An 18436-nucleotide genomic window follows, 5' to 3' on the forward strand; every position below is an offset into this window, starting at 1 on the left:
GCAATAACTTCAGTTAGTTTTCCTTTTTTTTTATCATTTAAGGATACTTTACTGAAAATGCAAATCTGAATGTGCAACCTGTTTACTGCATAAACATATAAATATATACAGCGCTATACCTTGGCTTTGGAGACAGTCTCCAGGTTACTAGCCAGGTCATCAATCTCCATCTTCAGCTCACTCTTCTCCTTCTCCAACTTCTGTTTGACTCGTTGCAGGTTGTCGATTTGCTCCCCAAGCTCAGCTGTGCTGTCCGCGTGCTTCTTCCGTAAGGCGGCAGCCGTGGCTTCATGCTGCAGAGTGGCCTCTTCAAGGTCTCGGCGCATTTTCTGGAATTCTGCCTCACGCTTCTTGTTCATCTCAAGCTGAGCCGCTGTGGCCCCACCGGCCTCTTCCAGACGCTCACTGATCTCCTCAAGTTCCCTGGAGAGATCACCCCGCTGCTTCTCTGCTTTCGCCCGAGAGGTACGTTCAGCCTCTATCTCCTCCTCCAGTTCCTCAATACGAGCCTAGAGAACAACAGGAAACACTAAGACCGATGTCTTCCTTTCAACTGAACTCATTCTTGGGCTGGGATAGAGACAAATTATGACTAGCCTGTAACTCTTTGATCTTCTTCTGCAGCTGAATGCCCAGGATTTGCTCATCCTCAATTTTACTTTGGAACTGACTGATTTCAAAGTCTTTCCTTTTCACAAAAAAAAAATATATAAAAAAAAAAAAGTGTTACGGCCAGAACAAAATGTAAATGTAACTGCATGACATTATGACTGCCCCAGAAACCATACTTACTTCTTCAGTTTTTCCTCCAGCTGCTGCTTATCATTTTCTAAATCCATTGTGGATTCCAGGGCCAGCTTCAAATCTCCTTCAAGTTTCCTCTTAGCTCTTTCAAGGTCCATGCGAAGTTTCTTCTCTTGCTCCAGTGACCCTTCAAGCTAAACAGAAAAAGGTCATAAATTCTCTGCTAACCAGAGCCTAATTTCACATTGGTTTTGTTCTTTCCATATGTTATTGTGCCTACATCATCCACTTGCTGCTCCAGCTTGATTTTAGCTTTGGTCAGTGTATTAACTTTGTCTTCTTCTGCCTGCAGGTCATCCAGGGTCTGCTGATGGGCCTCTTGGAGGGCTTTCTTTTCCTTTGTCAGTTTAGCGATGGTCTCATCCAGGACTGCCATTTCTTCAGTGAGATTTTTAACCTTTTAGAGGTGAACAAATGTAGTTAAAGAAAATGGATACAACATATTATTGTTTGTGAAAGGACATTATCATTTAAAGTTCAGATTTATTTAATTTGATATTTTTAACCAAGATTTTGTAAGATTCAAACAACAAATACTGGCTGCATGGAAATGTAATATAATAAGCAGAAAGCACTGTCATGTCTGAAATCATAGTTACCTCAGTATCTTTTCTCTGGGCGAACTCCGAAAAAGCTGGGAAGAGATTCTCATGAAACTGTAATCACTTACAACTGAAAACTCTCACATCTGCCCTACTAAGGTCTGGGCTTGTTCCATTTCAGTCTGAGATAATAGCTTTCCCTCAACAATGAGACACCAAATAACAAAAGCTTTAATGTCTGTGTTTCAAAAGAGGTCAGTTCTCAACTTTTAGGCACTGAAATATATGTCCAGATTTTTAAAAGCACTAAGTACACATCAACAACTTTTGTCCTCAATGGACAGTTTAGAGTTATAAGGGCTTTAGAAATTGCTACTCCAGCTTTGGGTTCTGGACAATTTTGAAAATCTGTCTGTTTACTGCTGAAATAAAAATTAGAAGGAAACCTACACAATTACTGGCATATCATATCGCAGGAGTGCATTAATACATTTATTGTTCCTTACTTGGAGAGTAAATGATAAAGGTATATAAATTCTTATGTATTGATCTTTTTATTCAATGAAAGCAAAGTATAAATTAAGTATGTAAGTGAAGAAAGTGTGTGTAGTAATTATCACACACAAACTATGTTGAAAGAAAATTAAGGTTTCAAAGTCAAGTGCTCCAACGTTAGGAAATTCCTGAATTAAGGTTGCCTGTGCAACCTTAATTTGGCCCCTTTGAACATGTCCATCATGATAGAGTTTTCAATTACATGATTATATACTATTATTTACCATAGGACCTCTGCCTCCTTCAATACACAGAATAGATGGTGCACTGTCTCCTTGCCCAGCCAGTCCCAGTTCTTCCCTTCGTCTGATCTGTCTTTCCCTCACCCCTTGTTCCTCCTGTCCATATTCTTCATCCTACTGGCTGCCAGTCCCAGTCTCCCTTCAGGCACATATGCACGGATCTCTCTCTCTTTCCCTCTATCTCATTCATATAAATTTGACATTTACCTTGTTTTCTGTGGCATGTTTTTCCTTTTCAACCTTGGCCAATGTTAACTCAAGGTCATCAATATCTTTCTTCAGCTCTGAACATTCGTCCTCCAGTTTCCTCTTTTTGGCTGTCAGCTCAGCGTTCATCTCCTCCTCATCCTCCAATCTTTCAGTCAGCTCCTTAATTTTAGCTTCAAGCTGGATTTTCGTTTTGATCAGTTGGTCACATCTTTCCTCAGCATCAGCCAAGCCTTCAGATTCCTGTTGGGGAAATGTAGTTTTTCCATTTATTTGCATTTGGTGACTTTTAGCTGTATCTTATATCACACTTAATGATGATAATTTAATTAAGGTTAAACATTTTTATATTTCATCTCAGCACAGAACATTATTGTTTTTAATTGTTTACTTGTTTTTGAGAGGATAGGTCCATCAGTGGTTATTAGCCAAGATGGTCAGGTGTGCTACCCCATGCTCTGGGTGTCCCTACGCCTCTGACTGCCAGATGCTGGGACTGGATGACAGGGGATGGATCACTTGATGATTGACCTGCTCTGTCCATTCCCTCTGAAGCACCTGGCCACTGTTGGCAGATAGGATTCTGGGCTAAATGGACCATTGGTCTGACCAAGTGTGGCTGTTCTTATGAGATGTCTGATCAAGAAATATAGCATCTAGATTAATTTATTTTTAGTCTATTCATAGACAAAAATTAATGTAATAACTTTATATGAATATATGTAATCTGTCCCTAAACATTAAGGACCAGAGACTGCAAGCAATTTTTGCACATGTTCAACCTGAAGTATGTGAGTATTCCTCCTGACTTTCCATTGCTTGTATGGTGGTTTATACTAAGTGTGTGAGCTGGATCATAGACAAACTTGCATATAAATATCCTATGTAATTGCATAAGCAGATTTGTTTTTCATTTTTTCTTCTCGTCATTGGTTTCTTACCCCACTGTTGGTTGGTGTCACCTGTTGCATTTGCATATGATTTGGATTTTAATGGCCTGGTTTTCTAAAATGCTGGGCACCCAGCAACAATGATTGTTCTCAGTGAAATGGTTGTCAGTTGAGAACAACGGGAGCTGTTTTAGATACTGCGCTCTTTTGAAAATCTGGCTCCTAGTGTCAGGGGTCTTGCATTTTTTTATATGCTTATAAAGTACCTCACTCAAATGTGATCACCGCATAAATAATAATAAATAAAAATTACAATTTTACCAAATCAAAAGATGGTAGAAACTTTTTTGTGCTCAGATGCCTCAAAATTGGGCATGCTTTAAACTACCATACTGGACATGTAAGTGCAGAGTCCTCCACTTAGGAAGGAAGAATCCCATGCACAGCTATAGACTGGGGACTGACGAGTTAGGCAGCAGCTCTGCAGAAAAGGACCTGGGGGTAACAGTGGATAAAAAGCTGGATATGAGTCAGCAGTGTGCCCTGGTTGTCAAGAAGGCTAATGGCATATTGGGCTGCATTAGGAGGGGCATTGCCAGCAGGTCACGGGAAGTGATTATTCCCCTCTATTCGGCATTGGTGAGGCCGCATTTAGAATATTGTGTCCAGTTTTGGGCCTCCCACTACAAAAAGGATGTGGACAAGTTGGAGAGAGTCCAGCGGAGGGCAACCAAAATGATTAGGGGCTGGAGCACAGGACTTATGAGGAGAGGCTGACGGAACTGGGCTTGTTTAGTCTGCAAAAGAGAAGAATGAGGGGGGATTTGATAACAGCCTTTAACTACCTGAAAGGGGGTTCCAGGGAGGATGGGGCTAGGCTGTTCTCAGTGGTGGCAGATGACAGAACAAGGAGCAACGGTCTCAAGTTGCAGGGGGGGAGGTCTAGGTTGGACATTAGGAAAAAGTTTTTCATGAGGAGGGTGGTGAAGCACTGGAATGGGTTACCTAGAGAGGTGGTGGAATCTCCATCTTTAGATGTTTTTTAAGCTGAGGCTTGACAAAGCCCTGGCTGGGATGATATAGCTGAGGTTAGTCCTGCTTTGAGCAGGGGGTTGGACTAGATGACCTCCTGAGGTCCCTTCCAACTCTAATATTCTATGATTCTATGCATGTAGTATTATTTGAAGACTAAAGGCTTTGTTATTGTTAAAAGAATTTAATTTAGAAATAACTAAATTATACTTACAGAAAATTACTACACTTGATATATGCACTGTTGTTTGTAGCTATGTCAGTCCTGGGATATTAGAGAGACAAGGTGAGTGAGGTAATATCTTTTACTGGACCAAATTCTGTTGGTGAGAGAGAAAAGCTTTCTAGCTGATACGGAGCTCTTCTTCAGGACCTGAAGAAAAGCTCTGTGAACAGAAGTTGTTCCAATAAAAGATATTACCTCACCTACCTTGTTTCTCTAACACATTTGAATTAGGTGACTTTCTCTTTTAGCCACTTACGTATGTGTGATGTTCCCAATATGTAGTTTTTATGGGAAAAAGGATGGGTTTGAACTCTACATTTTCTTAAGGCTGGGCATTTTGTTTAGTATCATGCTTATGCGCCCCTTGAAGAGAAAGGCCATCTCGCTCATTTTGAACAAAGCACATAATCTCATCTTGTAAAAAAACCCTTAGCTTTCTAAATACTACCTGTCTCATGGTCTATATAGTGGTATAACAGATTGAACTAACAGTACAGCAGATGTATAAAAATCTAGGATAGAGGCACAAAAGTTACACCTTCCAAAACAAAAAAAGTTTGCTTGATTTTGCTGATGCAGACCAGTTAAATATAAAGGATTCAGAGGTTCCATCCCCACAGATGACCCATCCAAGGGCATCATTATATATGCATATGTACGGGTAGACTCCATATATTTTAACACATACATTTTTGATAGTGCCCGAATGCACATGCCTAAATTTGAAAATGTAACATTTAATGCTTGTATCTTGATTTGACTTGTAACATTTTTCTAGTGGAAGGTAACCATCAGTTTGTGCGTCTCTTGTTGGGAGAGTTGCTTTTGGAACTTTCAGGCTTAATTTCCACTTTGCAATGAGGGTCGAATGCACTAGTGATACTCACAGACTGCACTTGCAGCTGCAGGTCATTTTTCTCTTGCAGCAGGGTCACCATTTTTTCCTCCAGTTCTTTCCTTTTTGCCTCAGATTTAGCAAGATCTTCTTTCATTTTCTTAAACTCTTCCTTCAAGTTGGCCATCTCCTTCTCAGATTCAGCGCTCTTCAGCAAGGGCTTGATCTTGAAGTACAGCTTCATCCAGGGCCAGTGCTTGACGTTCATGAAGGAGCGAACGTTGTACTGGATACAGAAGACGGACTCTCTATATTGTAATTCAAATATACGTTCATTGTTATGTATGTGATGAATATAGATGCAATAGCCCAGACACAGCAAGTCCCCATGCAAAATAACACATTGCTACCTTCTTTCCACCATTCTTTGATACTCCACTCTCATTAGGAAGCCACGACACCTGGCTTGTGTGCGGGTCATAATCTCTGTCAGTTTATCATCTCTCATCTCTTCTAGAAGACCCAGAAGTCCCGCTTTGAAGAACACCTGGAAAAAGGGAATATTACAAAACATGACTTTCATTCTGGACAAAATTCAAATAAATGGTATTTGAATCAAAGGTGTTTGTACCTTGGTGTGACCAAATTTATACTGGGTGTGGTCAATCTGAATGGACCCAAGTAGTTTCTCAGAAGCCTTCTTGCTGTCTATAAACTGTCCCTCTGGAACAGCGCTTGCATTTAAAATCCTGTATCTGTAGCAGAAAACAGAATATAAGATGGTTTGTATCACCGAAACCACCATCACCTTTGATATTAATTGGCTCTCATGCTGTAACTGGAAGCCATAAAAAGGGCTGACGGGACTTGTCCTCATGCCGAGGGGCTGTCCATGTGTTAGGCTGAGGCACAATTTTAGGGTAGTATGAGAAAGATTGTACTGCCACTATATCCTATCATGTGTGTTCTCCAATTTCGTTGGAGTCTAAGGTCTTCTCTCCCATCTCAATGCTAATCCACAGGAAATTACTTGAATTTGATATTTACAGCAGAGTAAAGAGAATATATGCTAAACACTGTAATGAATATAGTATTTGAAATAATTAGGAAATACAACCTGCTCAGCACAAATATAACAGGCAGTATAGGGGAGCTGTCTGACCTCTGTTTAAAGTCTCCATAAGCGATTCTGCTGGGGAATCCTTTCCTGCAAATTCGGATCCCTTCCAGCACGCCGTTACACCTGAGCTGGTGCAGGACGAGTTCATGTTCCATGGCACCTTAACAAATCACAGCAGGAATTAGTACCTTACTGTGCACCCCAGAGGGAACGGCTGCAGTTCACTAAGATCTCTGTACACGGGCATTTCTTACCAGGCGTTTTTGTTTCATTGGGAATGATGCATCGCACAAAGTGAGGATGAGTGCTTCTCAGATTGGACATCAGCTTGTTTAAATTCTCCTGTGAGACCATAAGGAAAGGTTTAGATTAACCAATCTCACATCTGCATATGCACTGGTAGATGTAGTAAGCCCGTTATAATGGGTATAATGCGCATAATCAATGTAGACAGATGAGCTTGCAAAACTTCCCAGCTACAGTCCTTCTAACCTAAATTTTCTTCTTCCTTTTGATCTTGAACATAGTCATTAAAATGAGGTATAAAACTGTGGAAATAACACTACCTAGCAGTGGGAACTGTAATGTTCCCATCTCACAATTTTATCATGTCTCACTATATTTGGTATTTTTCTTATGCCCCAGTTCCTGGAATCAATTGATTTTGGGAGAGTGTCTGTTTTTAATTTAAAAATAAGAATAAGTTTCTGAACCTCATGGTTGAGAAGAAAAACTGGAATACATGACCTAAGTGTGCACTAAAGGCTCAGAGATCAGAGGGCAAGGGAAAAAAACATTGATTATTTCTTGAAATCATATTTCAGTCTCATGAATTTTGGGGGCCCAACCCATGACTTTGGAATGCCATGGAGGGCCTGTAACCATCTTCTAGCAGCATTTCAGGGAGGTTCTCTTAGAAACTGCTTTTGTTTAATATGATAGTTTATGAGATCATCCTGGGAGAGGAGAAAAAGGACAGAAATTGCACTCAGTGAAATGGGGCTTAAATGGAGATACAGTAGGTTAACTTCCCATCAGAATCTAGCCCAAGGACTTCAAGGGGCTTTTACCACAACTGAGCCACCTGGAAAATAACCTTTTCAGATTTAAAGTGAGTTTTCTCATTATCTTCACAGAGAAAGTGACGATAAACACGGTACTGTACCCTGAAAAGCGCAGAGACCGTCTGGAAAGAAGAACCCTTCTTCTTGCCTCCCTTCTTGGCACCACCACCTTCTGCACAATGAGAAAGAAAGAAAACATGATTTAGATTTTTTATGTTCCCTTTTGTGACTCTAGAAGGAATATCTCTGTGTCTATTGGATATTGTGGATGAAAGCAAATACCTGCATCTCCACCATAAGTAGCAAAGAGGAAAGCCAGTGTTTTCATTGATGATTTCTGGTACAGCCCAATGACAGTTTCATTCAGGGGATCCTTGTTCTTCTCCAGCCAGCCAGTGATGTTGTAGTCCACAGTGCCAGCATAGTGCACCAGAGAGAAGTGGGCCTCAGCCTTTCCTTTGGCAGGTTTGGGTTTCTGGAAGTTGCCAGACTTGCCAAGATGCTGGTCATAGAGCTTGTTCTTGAAAGAAGTGTCAGTTGCCTTGGGGAACATGCACTCCTCTTCCAGGATGGAGAAAATGCCCATTGGCTGAAAGAAACAGCAACAAACAAGTAGAAAGAGGGAGAGATTGATTACAAACCGCCGTCTTGGATAATATGACCATCTCTTGGTCAGAAGAAGACTGAGAAGAGTTTAGAAGTTGAGAAACTGGTCAGAAAAGATATTCTCAAGTACATCTCCTGAAAAATGGGGAGATTAACCAACTGAATTTCATCTATTTCAGCTTTGAATGTAACATAATGGTTCATGGATTTTTTTATTTATATTTTTTGTAACATACACTTTGACAGGTGCAACAATATTGTAATGTTACCCAAAATGAGCACACACAACATGGAAATGTCTTGCTAAAAGAGTCTGTCGTTCTCCTGAATTGTATACTTTCAGCACGTTTTCTGAATTCTTTGTGCCCTACATCCAAAATCACCATCTTCTCATTGTTGCACTAAAAAGATGTATGCATTAGAGAGAGATAACATATTGGCCCAGGACTGTATTTTTCCATTTTCTATATTCACTATCCACAAAATTTGTCAGCTGAAACTGTTGAGGATGATGTTAGAGTGATCAGAATACTAGATTTCTGCCTTCCTCCCCAATCTACCCAGGAAATGATTAACTGGATATGACACTGAGGGCCTGTGGAGCACTAATGTACAATATTCTTTTTATGAAGTTATCATACTCATATAATCTTCATGTTACTTGGGCAATAATATCACGGAACCAAAGTTTCCTTCATTTTGAGATTTCTCCATGGTTTGCTTTGAAGAACATATTATTTCAGTGATAAAGAGGACATAAGTGTGCTTTAAGTTGGAAACGGTGTCCAGGTTTCTGAAAAGGGTCCTGCTATAAGGTAAATTTTTTAAGGTCATCTTTCCTTTCTTGGAAGGAGGAAAGTACAGATTTCTTGCCATAAATCTGTGTGTGGCATCATGGAGGACTGGTGAGATCCCAGAGGACTGGAGAAGGACAAACATACTATCTATTTTAAAAGGGGGACCAAAGAGGACCTGGGAAATTAATGAACTGTCAGCTTAAATTTGATACCTGGAAAGATATTAGAACAAATTATTAAACAATCCATTTGTATGCACTTAGAAGATAATAGGGCAATAAGTATTAGGCAATATGGATTTGTCAACAACAAATCATGCCAAACCAACCTCATTTTTCTCTTTCATAGGGTTACTGGACTAGTGGATAGCAAGGAAGCAGTAGACATGATATATCTTGATTTTAGTAAGACTTTTGACATTAGACCACATGACATTCTCATAACCAAAGGAGGGAAATGTGGTCTAGATGAAATGACCATAAGGTGGATGCAAAACTTGTTGAACCACCGTTTTCAAGGAATAGTTATCAATTGTTCCTTATCAAACTGGGAGGATGTATCTAATGGGCTCCCACAGGGGTCAGTCCTGGATCTGGTACTACTCAATATTTGCATTAATAATTTGGATAATGGAGTAGAGAGTATGCTTATAAAATGTGTAGATGACAGCAAGATGAGAGGGATTTCTAGCACTTTGGAGGACAGGATTAGAACTAAAAATGACCTTGAAAAATTGGAGAACTGGTCTGGAATCAACAAGATGAAATTAAATAAAGACAGGTACAAAATACTACATTTAGGAAGAAAAAAAATCAAATTACAAAAGGGGGAGTAACTGGCTAGGTAGTAGTACTGCTGGAAAGGATCTGGAGGTTATAGTGGATCACAGATTGACTATGAGTCAACAATATGATGCAGTTGCAAAAAAGGCTAATATTCTGGGTTGCTATATGTAAGACACAGGAGTGTGTTATATAAAACGTGGGAGGTAATTGTCTGTGCCACTCTATTTGGCAGGGTGAGGTCTCAGCTGGAGGCCAATTTCTGGGCCCCATACTTTAAGAAAGATGTGGACAAATTGGAGAGAGTCCAGAGGACAGCAACAATAATGATCAAACGTTTAGAAAATCTTACAGGGTTAGCCTTGAGAAAAGAAGATGGAAGAGGAACCTGAAAGCAATCTTCAAATATGTTAAGGGCTGTTAGAAAAAGGATGGTGATCAATAGTTCTCCATGTCTACGGAAGGTAGGACAAGAAGTAACGGGCTTAATTTGCAGCAAGAGAGATTTAGGTTAGATATTAGGAAAAACTTTCTAACTCTAAGGGTAGCTAAACTCTGGAATATTAAGGGACGTCGTGGAATTCCCCTCATTGGTCCTGCCTCAGTGCAGAGAGCTGGACTAGATGATGTCTCGAGGTCCCTTCCAGTCCTACATTTCTATGATTCTATGACTGATGTCTCTATGCCAAAATATATTAAATTATGGGACAAGGTATTTTTAATAACTAAGGCTGACTGTATGGACCTGAGCAGGGAAGAGTCCCTCTAAAAGGTAATACAATCCCCAGCAACTAAAGAATTCTTGAATGAATCAAGCATTTGAACTGAAAAGATACCTTCTCTATGAGCTCAATGCAGGCAGCCAGGTCCATCCCAAAGTCAATGAACGTCCATTCGATTCCTTCCTTCTTGTACTCCTCCTGCTCCAGCACGAACATGTGGTGGTTGAAAAACTGTTGCAGTTTCTCATTTGTGAAGTTGATGCACAGCTGCTCCAGACTGTTGTACTACACAAAGACAAAAGATTTATCTATTTGTAAAATTCTGTGCACTCCTATTCTGGGCCTCCAGATATATATAAAAATGGCTCTTCTCTCAGCTCACCATGTCTGTGTAACTAACCTTGGTTTAATGGGATTCTGAGTTCTCTTCCCTAAGACCAGCCAGTTGTTTTGGGATTCGAGCCTCAGCTCTGCCTAGACATTTGCAGCATCAGGCCCAGGCTTGTCCAGCTATCTCTGTGCACTGGGGCCCAGGCCTACTCAGGCATTTTTAATCTATTGGACATGATCCTAATCAGAACTTAGTGTGTGGGCCTGCCCAGCTCCTTCTGAGCTCTCAACCTGCTCACATGCCCAGATATTCAGCCCCAAGCCTGCCTGGGAGCTAATGAGCTGCCCTCTAGATGCCATAAACACCTACAATAATTTGTGTTAGGTGCAGGATAGTTTCTTTGCTATCCTGTTAACAATATGAAGTCACTTTCAATGCAGTTGCCATTTCTACACGTACCACACAAAATCTACAGAGAAATGAAGCCATTGGAGGCTCATACTACTGTGCGGGAAAATCAAGAGATATCCGTTTCTGCAGAATAGTCAGGCTTTTCCTGGAAATAATTTAAATAAAAAAATTATTTAAAAAAAAATAGTCCTCAAAGTTCTCAGAACCCCCGAGTGTCCCTTCCAGGAATCTGCTGTCAAATCCCTGCTCCTTACGTCGAAGATCTCAAAGCCAGCAATGTCCAGGACACCAATGAAGTACTGCCTGGGCTGCTTGGTATCCAGCTGCTGGTTGATACGAATGACCATCCACAGGAACATCTTCTCATAGACAGCCTTTGCCAGAGCCCCCACCGAATTGTGCACCTAAACCAGTAGGAGAAGGCCTGGAGTTACCGTACAAAGCAGAGAAAGGAGCCCTGGTGTGATAATTCAAACCACGAGTTCTCAATCACCAGTTGTTACCTGCTGCACGGTTTGACCTTTGGTCACATATTCATTCCCAACCTTGACGCGGGGGCAACACAGGGATTTGAGCAGGTCAGCTGAGTTCAGATTCATTAGGTAGGCTGCTTTGTCAGCCACTAAATGGACACAGTCAGAAAAATCAGTTATTGGACAAGAAATAAAATGTAGCGTACGTGAGATTCTCTCAAAAGCAAATGCAATTAAATGTTCTATTAACGCAGTTCTAGTAATGTAATCTTATAGTGGAGATTTTGCAGGCATAAAAGTCAAGAAATTCAAAATTAAGCTTTTTTGAAAGTCAGTGGGAGTTAAGCACCCAGTGCCTTTAAAAATGTAGCCCCAACATTTAAAACTAAAGGAAGTTTTTAAAAGAGACTCCTCAAACAGAACTGAAAGTGAAAGCTGGACATTTAGACATAATTCTTCTTCTGCAGAATGAATTATTGTTGCATTATTGAGAGTGTAGATTCTGTTAATACCTTCTGTGCCATCCGGCTCCGCCTGTTCCTCTCGCTGCTTCTGCTTGAATTTCATGTTCCCGTAGTGCAGGACTGCCCCTGTCAGCTTGTAAATGGCTGTTTTTTCCTCAGCAGTGAAGCCCAAGATGTCAATGGCACTCTGTCAGCAGAATCAGTAAAGTGAAGATCGTGTCTAGTAAAATCAATATTCCACATAATAATTCTTATGTTACTCACATCTGTGGCCATCAGCTCTTCCTGGTCATCGATGCTGGCTACAGTGATCTCACCCTGACTCACGAAGGGGAAGTCATAGGGGTTGGTGGTAATCAGAAGCATCTCTGAAAACAAGAATAGGTACCAATTTTTACCTGCTGCACAGTTTGGTCTTTGGTTATGTATTCATACCCAGCCTTGGCTCAGGGTAACACAGGGCTTTCAGGGTATGTCTATACCCCACTGTAAACCCAGGTCTATGGGCCCCACACCTGCAGACTCTGTTTCCAAGCACGCATATGTGCATCATGCTGCAGTGTAAACCCAGGATTACAATTGATGGACCCGGATCTTAGCAGCACGTTGATGCATCCATACTGCTTGCAGACCTGAGTCAGACCCTTTACTTCTGGGGACCCAGACTTGAACTGCATCTACACTGTGAAATGACAGAGCTTTGACCAGAGTCTCAATGTGACTTGGGGTTGGACCTACTACCCCACGTGGGTCCTAGGACCCTTGCACTCAGGCTTACTGACCCAAATCAGATAGATTTGTGTATGAACTGTAGGTGAGGGGTTGGCCTCAAACCTGACTCTGAGCCTGGGTTTACAATGCAGTGTAGACATGCCCATAACTGCCCAGGTAACAGAGCTCATCAGTAGGTGTTACTCAGTGATCAACTCCACCAAAAGAGAGAAAACATTTCTTACCAATTAGTTCTGGCTTCTTGTTGGACATGATCTGATAAAATATGTGGTAACTTCTTTCTGCCTTGAGCTGGAAAGTGACTCTAGATTTCTCCAGCAGATCTGGCAAGGCACGTAAAGTACAATTAGCCACAAGAAAACACAATGAGAATGAAAGAGAAACAGAGAACGGGGTCCCTTCAAGGATGGTTTCTTACAAGTTTCAATGTCAGCAGAAGCCAGTTTTCCTGTGGCACCAAAGTGGATTCTGATGAATTTACCCTTTAACAGAAAAAAAGTCATTCCATTTAAAACCGCAGAGGCAGACAAGGGATAAAATCTTGGCCCCACTGAAGTCAATGGGAGTTTTGCCTTTTACTTCAGGGGAGCCAAGACTTCACCCTAGATATATTTTATTAATATGCAGTGAAATGTTTAGCCTACGTCACTAGTAAATGTTTAGGGAAAGACCTAAGCTAAATTAACATCCAGAGTGACCGATATAGCCACACTTGTACAGGTTACCTAAGTTGAATGCACAGGAGAAAGGGAAGTCTGAATGCGCCATAGCACCCAGGCACCTAGGTCCCAGTTTTGAGCATGTAAGTCCTGGCTTCATCAGTTCTGTGATGCCCAAAACCCCTGTTGAACCCTGTAGGTGCCTAAACTCCCTTGACACTTACGTTTTCACAGTAAACGTTCCCTATCATTTATGTTCTTGCCTCTGGGATTGTGTGTCGCTGCCTCCCTGGAGTGGTGGGCGCCACTTTCCTGCCTAAGCCCCAGAACGATTGATGGAGACAGGCATTTGGCCGCCTGCGTCACATGCGGGGCCTGATCCGGCAGGTGTGCTCAGAGGATCCCTCCTTGATCAGGCCCTTCAGAGACGTTCCAACAGAACAGCCGGGGGTGAAGGACTTCACTCAATCTTTAGCCCAGTGGTTCGGGTGCTCACCTGGGAAGGAGACCCCCCTCTGCCTGAGGGGAGAAGGGTTTTGAACAGGTACCTCCTTCCAGGTGAGTACGTTAACCCCTGGGCTCTGGGTTGTTCTGATGTGGAGCTCTTTCAGTTGCTGCTGTTGCACTCTGGATAAAATTAAAGAGTCACTAGAGCAGGGGGACTGGATCCTGGGTCTCCCAGCCCCTGGGTGAGTGAGTCTAAACATCAGGCTGTAGAGTCATTCTCTCTCTCTTACCCCCACCAAGAGAGCACAGACATGGGAATGACTCCAAAGCTGGGTGATTAGTGCACTCACCTGGAAGAAGGGGAGACCCAGGGTCACACTCCAATGAACATAAATTGTCCCTTCACTGCACTTGAGTAAGTGACAGACGCCGTACACTCATGTTTACCTAGAACTAAGGCTCTGTTTACACTACGGTCCTTGCAGCAGAACAGTTGTACTGCTGCAGCTGTGCCACTGTCAGGTCTCCTGTGTAGCTGCCGTGTGCTGATGGGAGAGAGCTCTTCCACCGGTATAATACAACCGCCCACAACAAGTGGCAGTAGCCATGTTGGCAGGAGATAGTGCTGTCCACACTGGTGCTTTTGTCAGTGAAACTTACGCTTGACCAACAACAGTTTTGCCAAGACAAGTGCTAGAGTAGACAAAACCTAAGAACATTTCTGACAAAAAGACTTACAAAGCGTGAGGAGTTGTCGTTCCTCACGGTCTTGGCATTACCAAAAGCCTCCAGCAGGGGGTTGGCACTGATGATTTGATCTTCGAGGGTCCCCTAGAAAGTAATAAATATTGTCAAATTAAGGTTGTTTTAAACCAGTATCTACGTGGCAGTTTCAGAAGAGAGCATTTAACCCCATCCCTAGTGACCAACTCACGTGCATTTTGCCTGGATCTTCCTTCTTCTTCTCCCCACTAGCTGCAATGGTTGCAAAGTACTGGATGACCCGCTTCGTGTTCACAGTCTTTCCAGCACCGGATTCTCCGCTGTCAGATCGGACAGAGAAGCAGAGAACACATAACTAAAGAGTTTCTTCCTGAAGCGCACAGCAAAGCCAGCGTAAACCAGAGCAGGAAAATATACATACGTGATCAAGATCGACTGATTCTCCCGGTCTGTGAAAGAAACAGAAGCAAAGAGACATTAAAAGAATTACTGAGTAACACCAAACTGACTGAAATGTGTTTGAAGGAAATTTGAGGTTAAAAAAAAATTTCAGATAAAAATTTCGACAAACAAAAACTAGCCTGTTTTAGAAACTAGAAACTTTCTTGAGTAGCTTCCAATTTCCTGAGATTTTGTTTTTTTTATCAGCATTGGAAAATTTTGAGTTTTGAAGAGATCCTTTTTTTTTCCTTTTTTCCCCCTTTTATTTCCTTTTTTGTCACAAAATGCCAATAGAATGAATGAAATCCTGTGGGAGGCTGAATGGGGGAGGATTGGTCATTTTTTCTGTTTTCTTTTTTTTCTTTTGTTCATTTTAGCACTAGTCTTTACACCTTCCCTTCATTGTAGCTATTTTGTAACTTTCCAGAGTTGAGGAAGTTTCTAAAAGTTACAAAGTGGGAAAAGGAAAAAACAAAATGAAAATGTGAATATAAAATAAAGATATGGACATCATCCACTCTACTGCAATGAGTGATAAAAGGAAAACAAAAAAAAGAAGAAAACAAAACAAATATTTTAAAAAATTTGAAATGAAATTACTTCAAAATTTTGATTTTTTTCATGACTCTCCCTCTCTCATAATCAATGTATCAGTTCTATGACTGTTAGGTTTTGAGTTAAGCTCACATGGATTGACAGAATTACAGGATACGTGGATTTCAGACCAATTTATACACATTTTACTTTCTGATCAAATGACTTAAATACTCAACTAAAAGACAACTAAAATTTGCAAGTTCCTCTGAAGTCCTAGGAGCTGAAATTTCATGAGATTGTAGTAGTTTCTGCATCCAGCTATGCTGGAAATACACGAGACCAACATTTTATCAAAGCATTTTGTATTTTTGTTCTAGTCCTGGTTAAAACCTGAGAACAAAGGACAGTTAACAGATATATTTTTAGAAAAACTAACCAAACTTTCCAGAACATCAAAAAAGATTTGTGTGAAGTTTTGGGACAGACTTAGATTCAAGTGCTAGGCAAAAAACTAAGTGCAGAAATATGTGTCATTTGTACTGGTACTGATGATGGCTGGGAAGAAAATAAGGCACACAGACGTATGCTCACAGATGCATTCAACTAAACACTGCTAAAACTGAGTCACTGTGATTCCTCATATGAAATTTTCACTGTATAGTCATTTTCAGGAGTTGAGCCACTCACCAGTTAACATGGCCTGATAGGCATTGTCAGAGATGGAGAAGATGTGGGGAGGGGCCTCTTGACGCTTTTTGCCTCTGTAGGCCAACACCACCTCTGGGTTGTACACCGGCAGCCACTTGTAGGGGTTGACAGTGACACAGAAGAGACCTGAGTAGGTCTGAAAGAAAGGGAGATAAAACAATTGACTTCCACGTGATTTACTCTAGTTTGGAAGTCAAGGGAAGACTGCAGCCTGTACTTACATAGATCATCCAGGCTGCGTAACGCTCTTTGAGGTTATACAAGACACCAGGTTCATGGAGATGGGTCATCATCGCCATGTCCTCGATTTTATCATATTTGGGAGGGTTCATGGAGAAGACTTGATCATCCTTAACAGTCACAGTCTGGAAGGAAACAAGAGACCCATTTCTATCAGAGCTAAGAACAAAGGAGGAACAAAATGCTATTCTTTACTCCTTGTTTTTACTCACTTCTCCTTTTTCAGTCTTGACTGTGACCTTCCCTCCTTCCCTGCTCTGGACTGTGCTTTTCACAAAGGATTCCTTGGGATGCACCACAAAGACCGACGTCTTAGCATCAAAAGGCTTGTTCTGGGCCTCAATTCTCTCCTTCTCTGACTTTCGGAGGAAAGGAGCTGCCACCCCAAAGACGGCCATCTCAGCATCCGAAGACATGGCTGCGGTTATCTAGGGCAGCTCAGCTGTGAGCTCTGATGGGGAGAAAATGTTACATGGATGAATCAACAATATTCTGCATCAATTGGGACACCTCTGACATTTTCTACCCTTGGGATGGTTTAGTGGGGGTACATTTTTCAAAAGCATCTGGCATGTGGAATAAGTGGGAAAGACGCTGAACTACAGTCCTGAAGGTTTTATGCTTGCTCTCACACTAAAATGCTACCTTGAGTTCACTTAGCTGCATACTGGTTCCCCATTCCATTGGGTTGGGGTACTCCAAGGTAATCAGACATGATGCTGCCACGTTGCTCCCCTGTGAACTGTTACCAATGAAATTGACATGCCTTAACTACATCAGCCTGACAAGCCTTTGGCTTACGGGAGTTTGACTCCTAACTCAGTTATGCATTGCAGAGCAGAGCAGAGCAATGGTTTAAAAATCTGGGCCTAAATCTATGGAGAAGACCCTTGCTATTTTGCACGCATCACTGGAGAGCCATTGGGAATTATTGAATTGTATGAACTGGTAAGTGAACAAACAATAAAAGCCATGGATAATACAACTTTTAATGATTGCCACTGTTCAGTTTTAATTATTTATTATAACACTTAGCACAGTTGCAAATGTACTGGAATATAGTTTATAAAAATAATTAAGGCCAAGATTTTCAAAAATAGGAGTTGGAATTCTAAACCCATTATTAGGCTCTTAAATAAACTATGCATTTCTAACAACAGAGAACTTCTGAGTTCTCTGCAGTATTGAAAACGAGGCCTTCGTATTACAAGTTACAAAATGACTTGTATGTTCAGATGACAAACTTTTTCAATAATATTTTGTAGAGCAAATTCTTGACAAAATGATAACTATAATAATACATACGCCTGAGGAAAATGGTTACAATTTTGGCAATATTTTCTCAGCTGGTGAGCTCCCGCCACTTTGGATACAATCTTATCAAAGACCTAAAGTCTAGAACTGATCAAACTGCTGAGTTAGAAGGGAGGTTCTAGGAGAGGGCACTGGCTGGCCCAGCATCATTGGTCAGTGGCTTTAAGTTCAGCCACTTTGGAGACATGACTGCCATAGGCAGCACAGCTCAAACACAATAGGTAATGCATTGGCACAATGGAGATAAATATTAGGGGATACAGCAACTGCCCATTCAGCTATACAGAGATCCCACCCTAGATAGTCTCGTCTATCCCCTTGGAATTAATAAATCAGGATCTTACCTCTTGTGATACCAGATGGATAGAATGCAGTCTGGAAGCTGATCAACACTGTAAAATAGAAATAGAAATTCCCATCTTATTGCTGCACGAAACTCCAGTGATGTGTTATAGATTGAAAATATATGGGCACCTTGATAAGCAGATTTAAAAACACTGCTGACAGAGCCAATCTCTCATGGAAGTGAGTG

At 41.3% G+C, this 18436-nt stretch overlaps 1 protein-coding gene and 1 long non-coding RNA gene across 2 annotated transcripts in view; one reads left to right on the plus strand and one right to left on the minus strand.

The window, feature by feature from the left end:
- LOC137152780 (myosin heavy chain, skeletal muscle, adult-like) overlaps positions 1-17025 on the minus strand; it is a 29392-nt gene extending 12367 nt beyond the window's left edge. Inside the window, exons 1-25 of the mRNA XM_067547718.1 lie at positions 16803-17025; positions 16572-16715; positions 16330-16486; positions 15086-15113; positions 14876-14984; positions 14680-14772; positions 13254-13317; positions 13060-13158; positions 12368-12471; positions 12152-12290; positions 11670-11788; positions 11421-11570; positions 10539-10709; positions 7800-8106; positions 7619-7689; positions 6708-6795; positions 6496-6613; positions 5965-6088; positions 5744-5880; positions 5386-5641; positions 2351-2593; positions 1025-1201; positions 793-938; positions 598-688; positions 120-509 (exon numbers count right to left, since the gene is read on the minus strand). Coding sequence (XP_067403819.1) covers positions 120-509; positions 598-688; positions 793-938; positions 1025-1201; positions 2351-2593; positions 5386-5641; positions 5744-5880; positions 5965-6088; positions 6496-6613; positions 6708-6795; positions 7619-7689; positions 7800-8106; positions 10539-10709; positions 11421-11570; positions 11670-11788; positions 12152-12290; positions 12368-12471; positions 13060-13158; positions 13254-13317; positions 14680-14772; positions 14876-14984; positions 15086-15113; positions 16330-16486; positions 16572-16715; positions 16803-17006 — 3729 coding nt within the window. The 5' untranslated portion in view covers positions 17007-17025. The remainder of the gene's footprint in view (positions 1-119; positions 510-597; positions 689-792; positions 939-1024; positions 1202-2350; positions 2594-5385; positions 5642-5743; positions 5881-5964; positions 6089-6495; positions 6614-6707; positions 6796-7618; positions 7690-7799; positions 8107-10538; positions 10710-11420; positions 11571-11669; positions 11789-12151; positions 12291-12367; positions 12472-13059; positions 13159-13253; positions 13318-14679; positions 14773-14875; positions 14985-15085; positions 15114-16329; positions 16487-16571; positions 16716-16802) is intronic.
- On the plus strand, positions 335-8739 carry LOC137152783 (uncharacterized). The gene is made up of 2 exons (XR_010919602.1): positions 335-465; positions 7590-8739. It is a non-coding gene; the product is annotated as an uncharacterized lncRNA (long non-coding RNA).
- Positions 17026-18436: the final 1411 nt, after the last annotated feature.

This window comes from Emydura macquarii, unplaced genomic scaffold (genome assembly GCF_026122565.2).
Source record: "Emydura macquarii macquarii isolate MOO-44397 ecotype Brisbane River unplaced genomic scaffold, CSIRO-AGI_Emac_v2 contig_1230, whole genome shotgun sequence".
NCBI lineage: Eukaryota > Metazoa > Chordata > Testudines > Chelidae > Emydura > Emydura macquarii.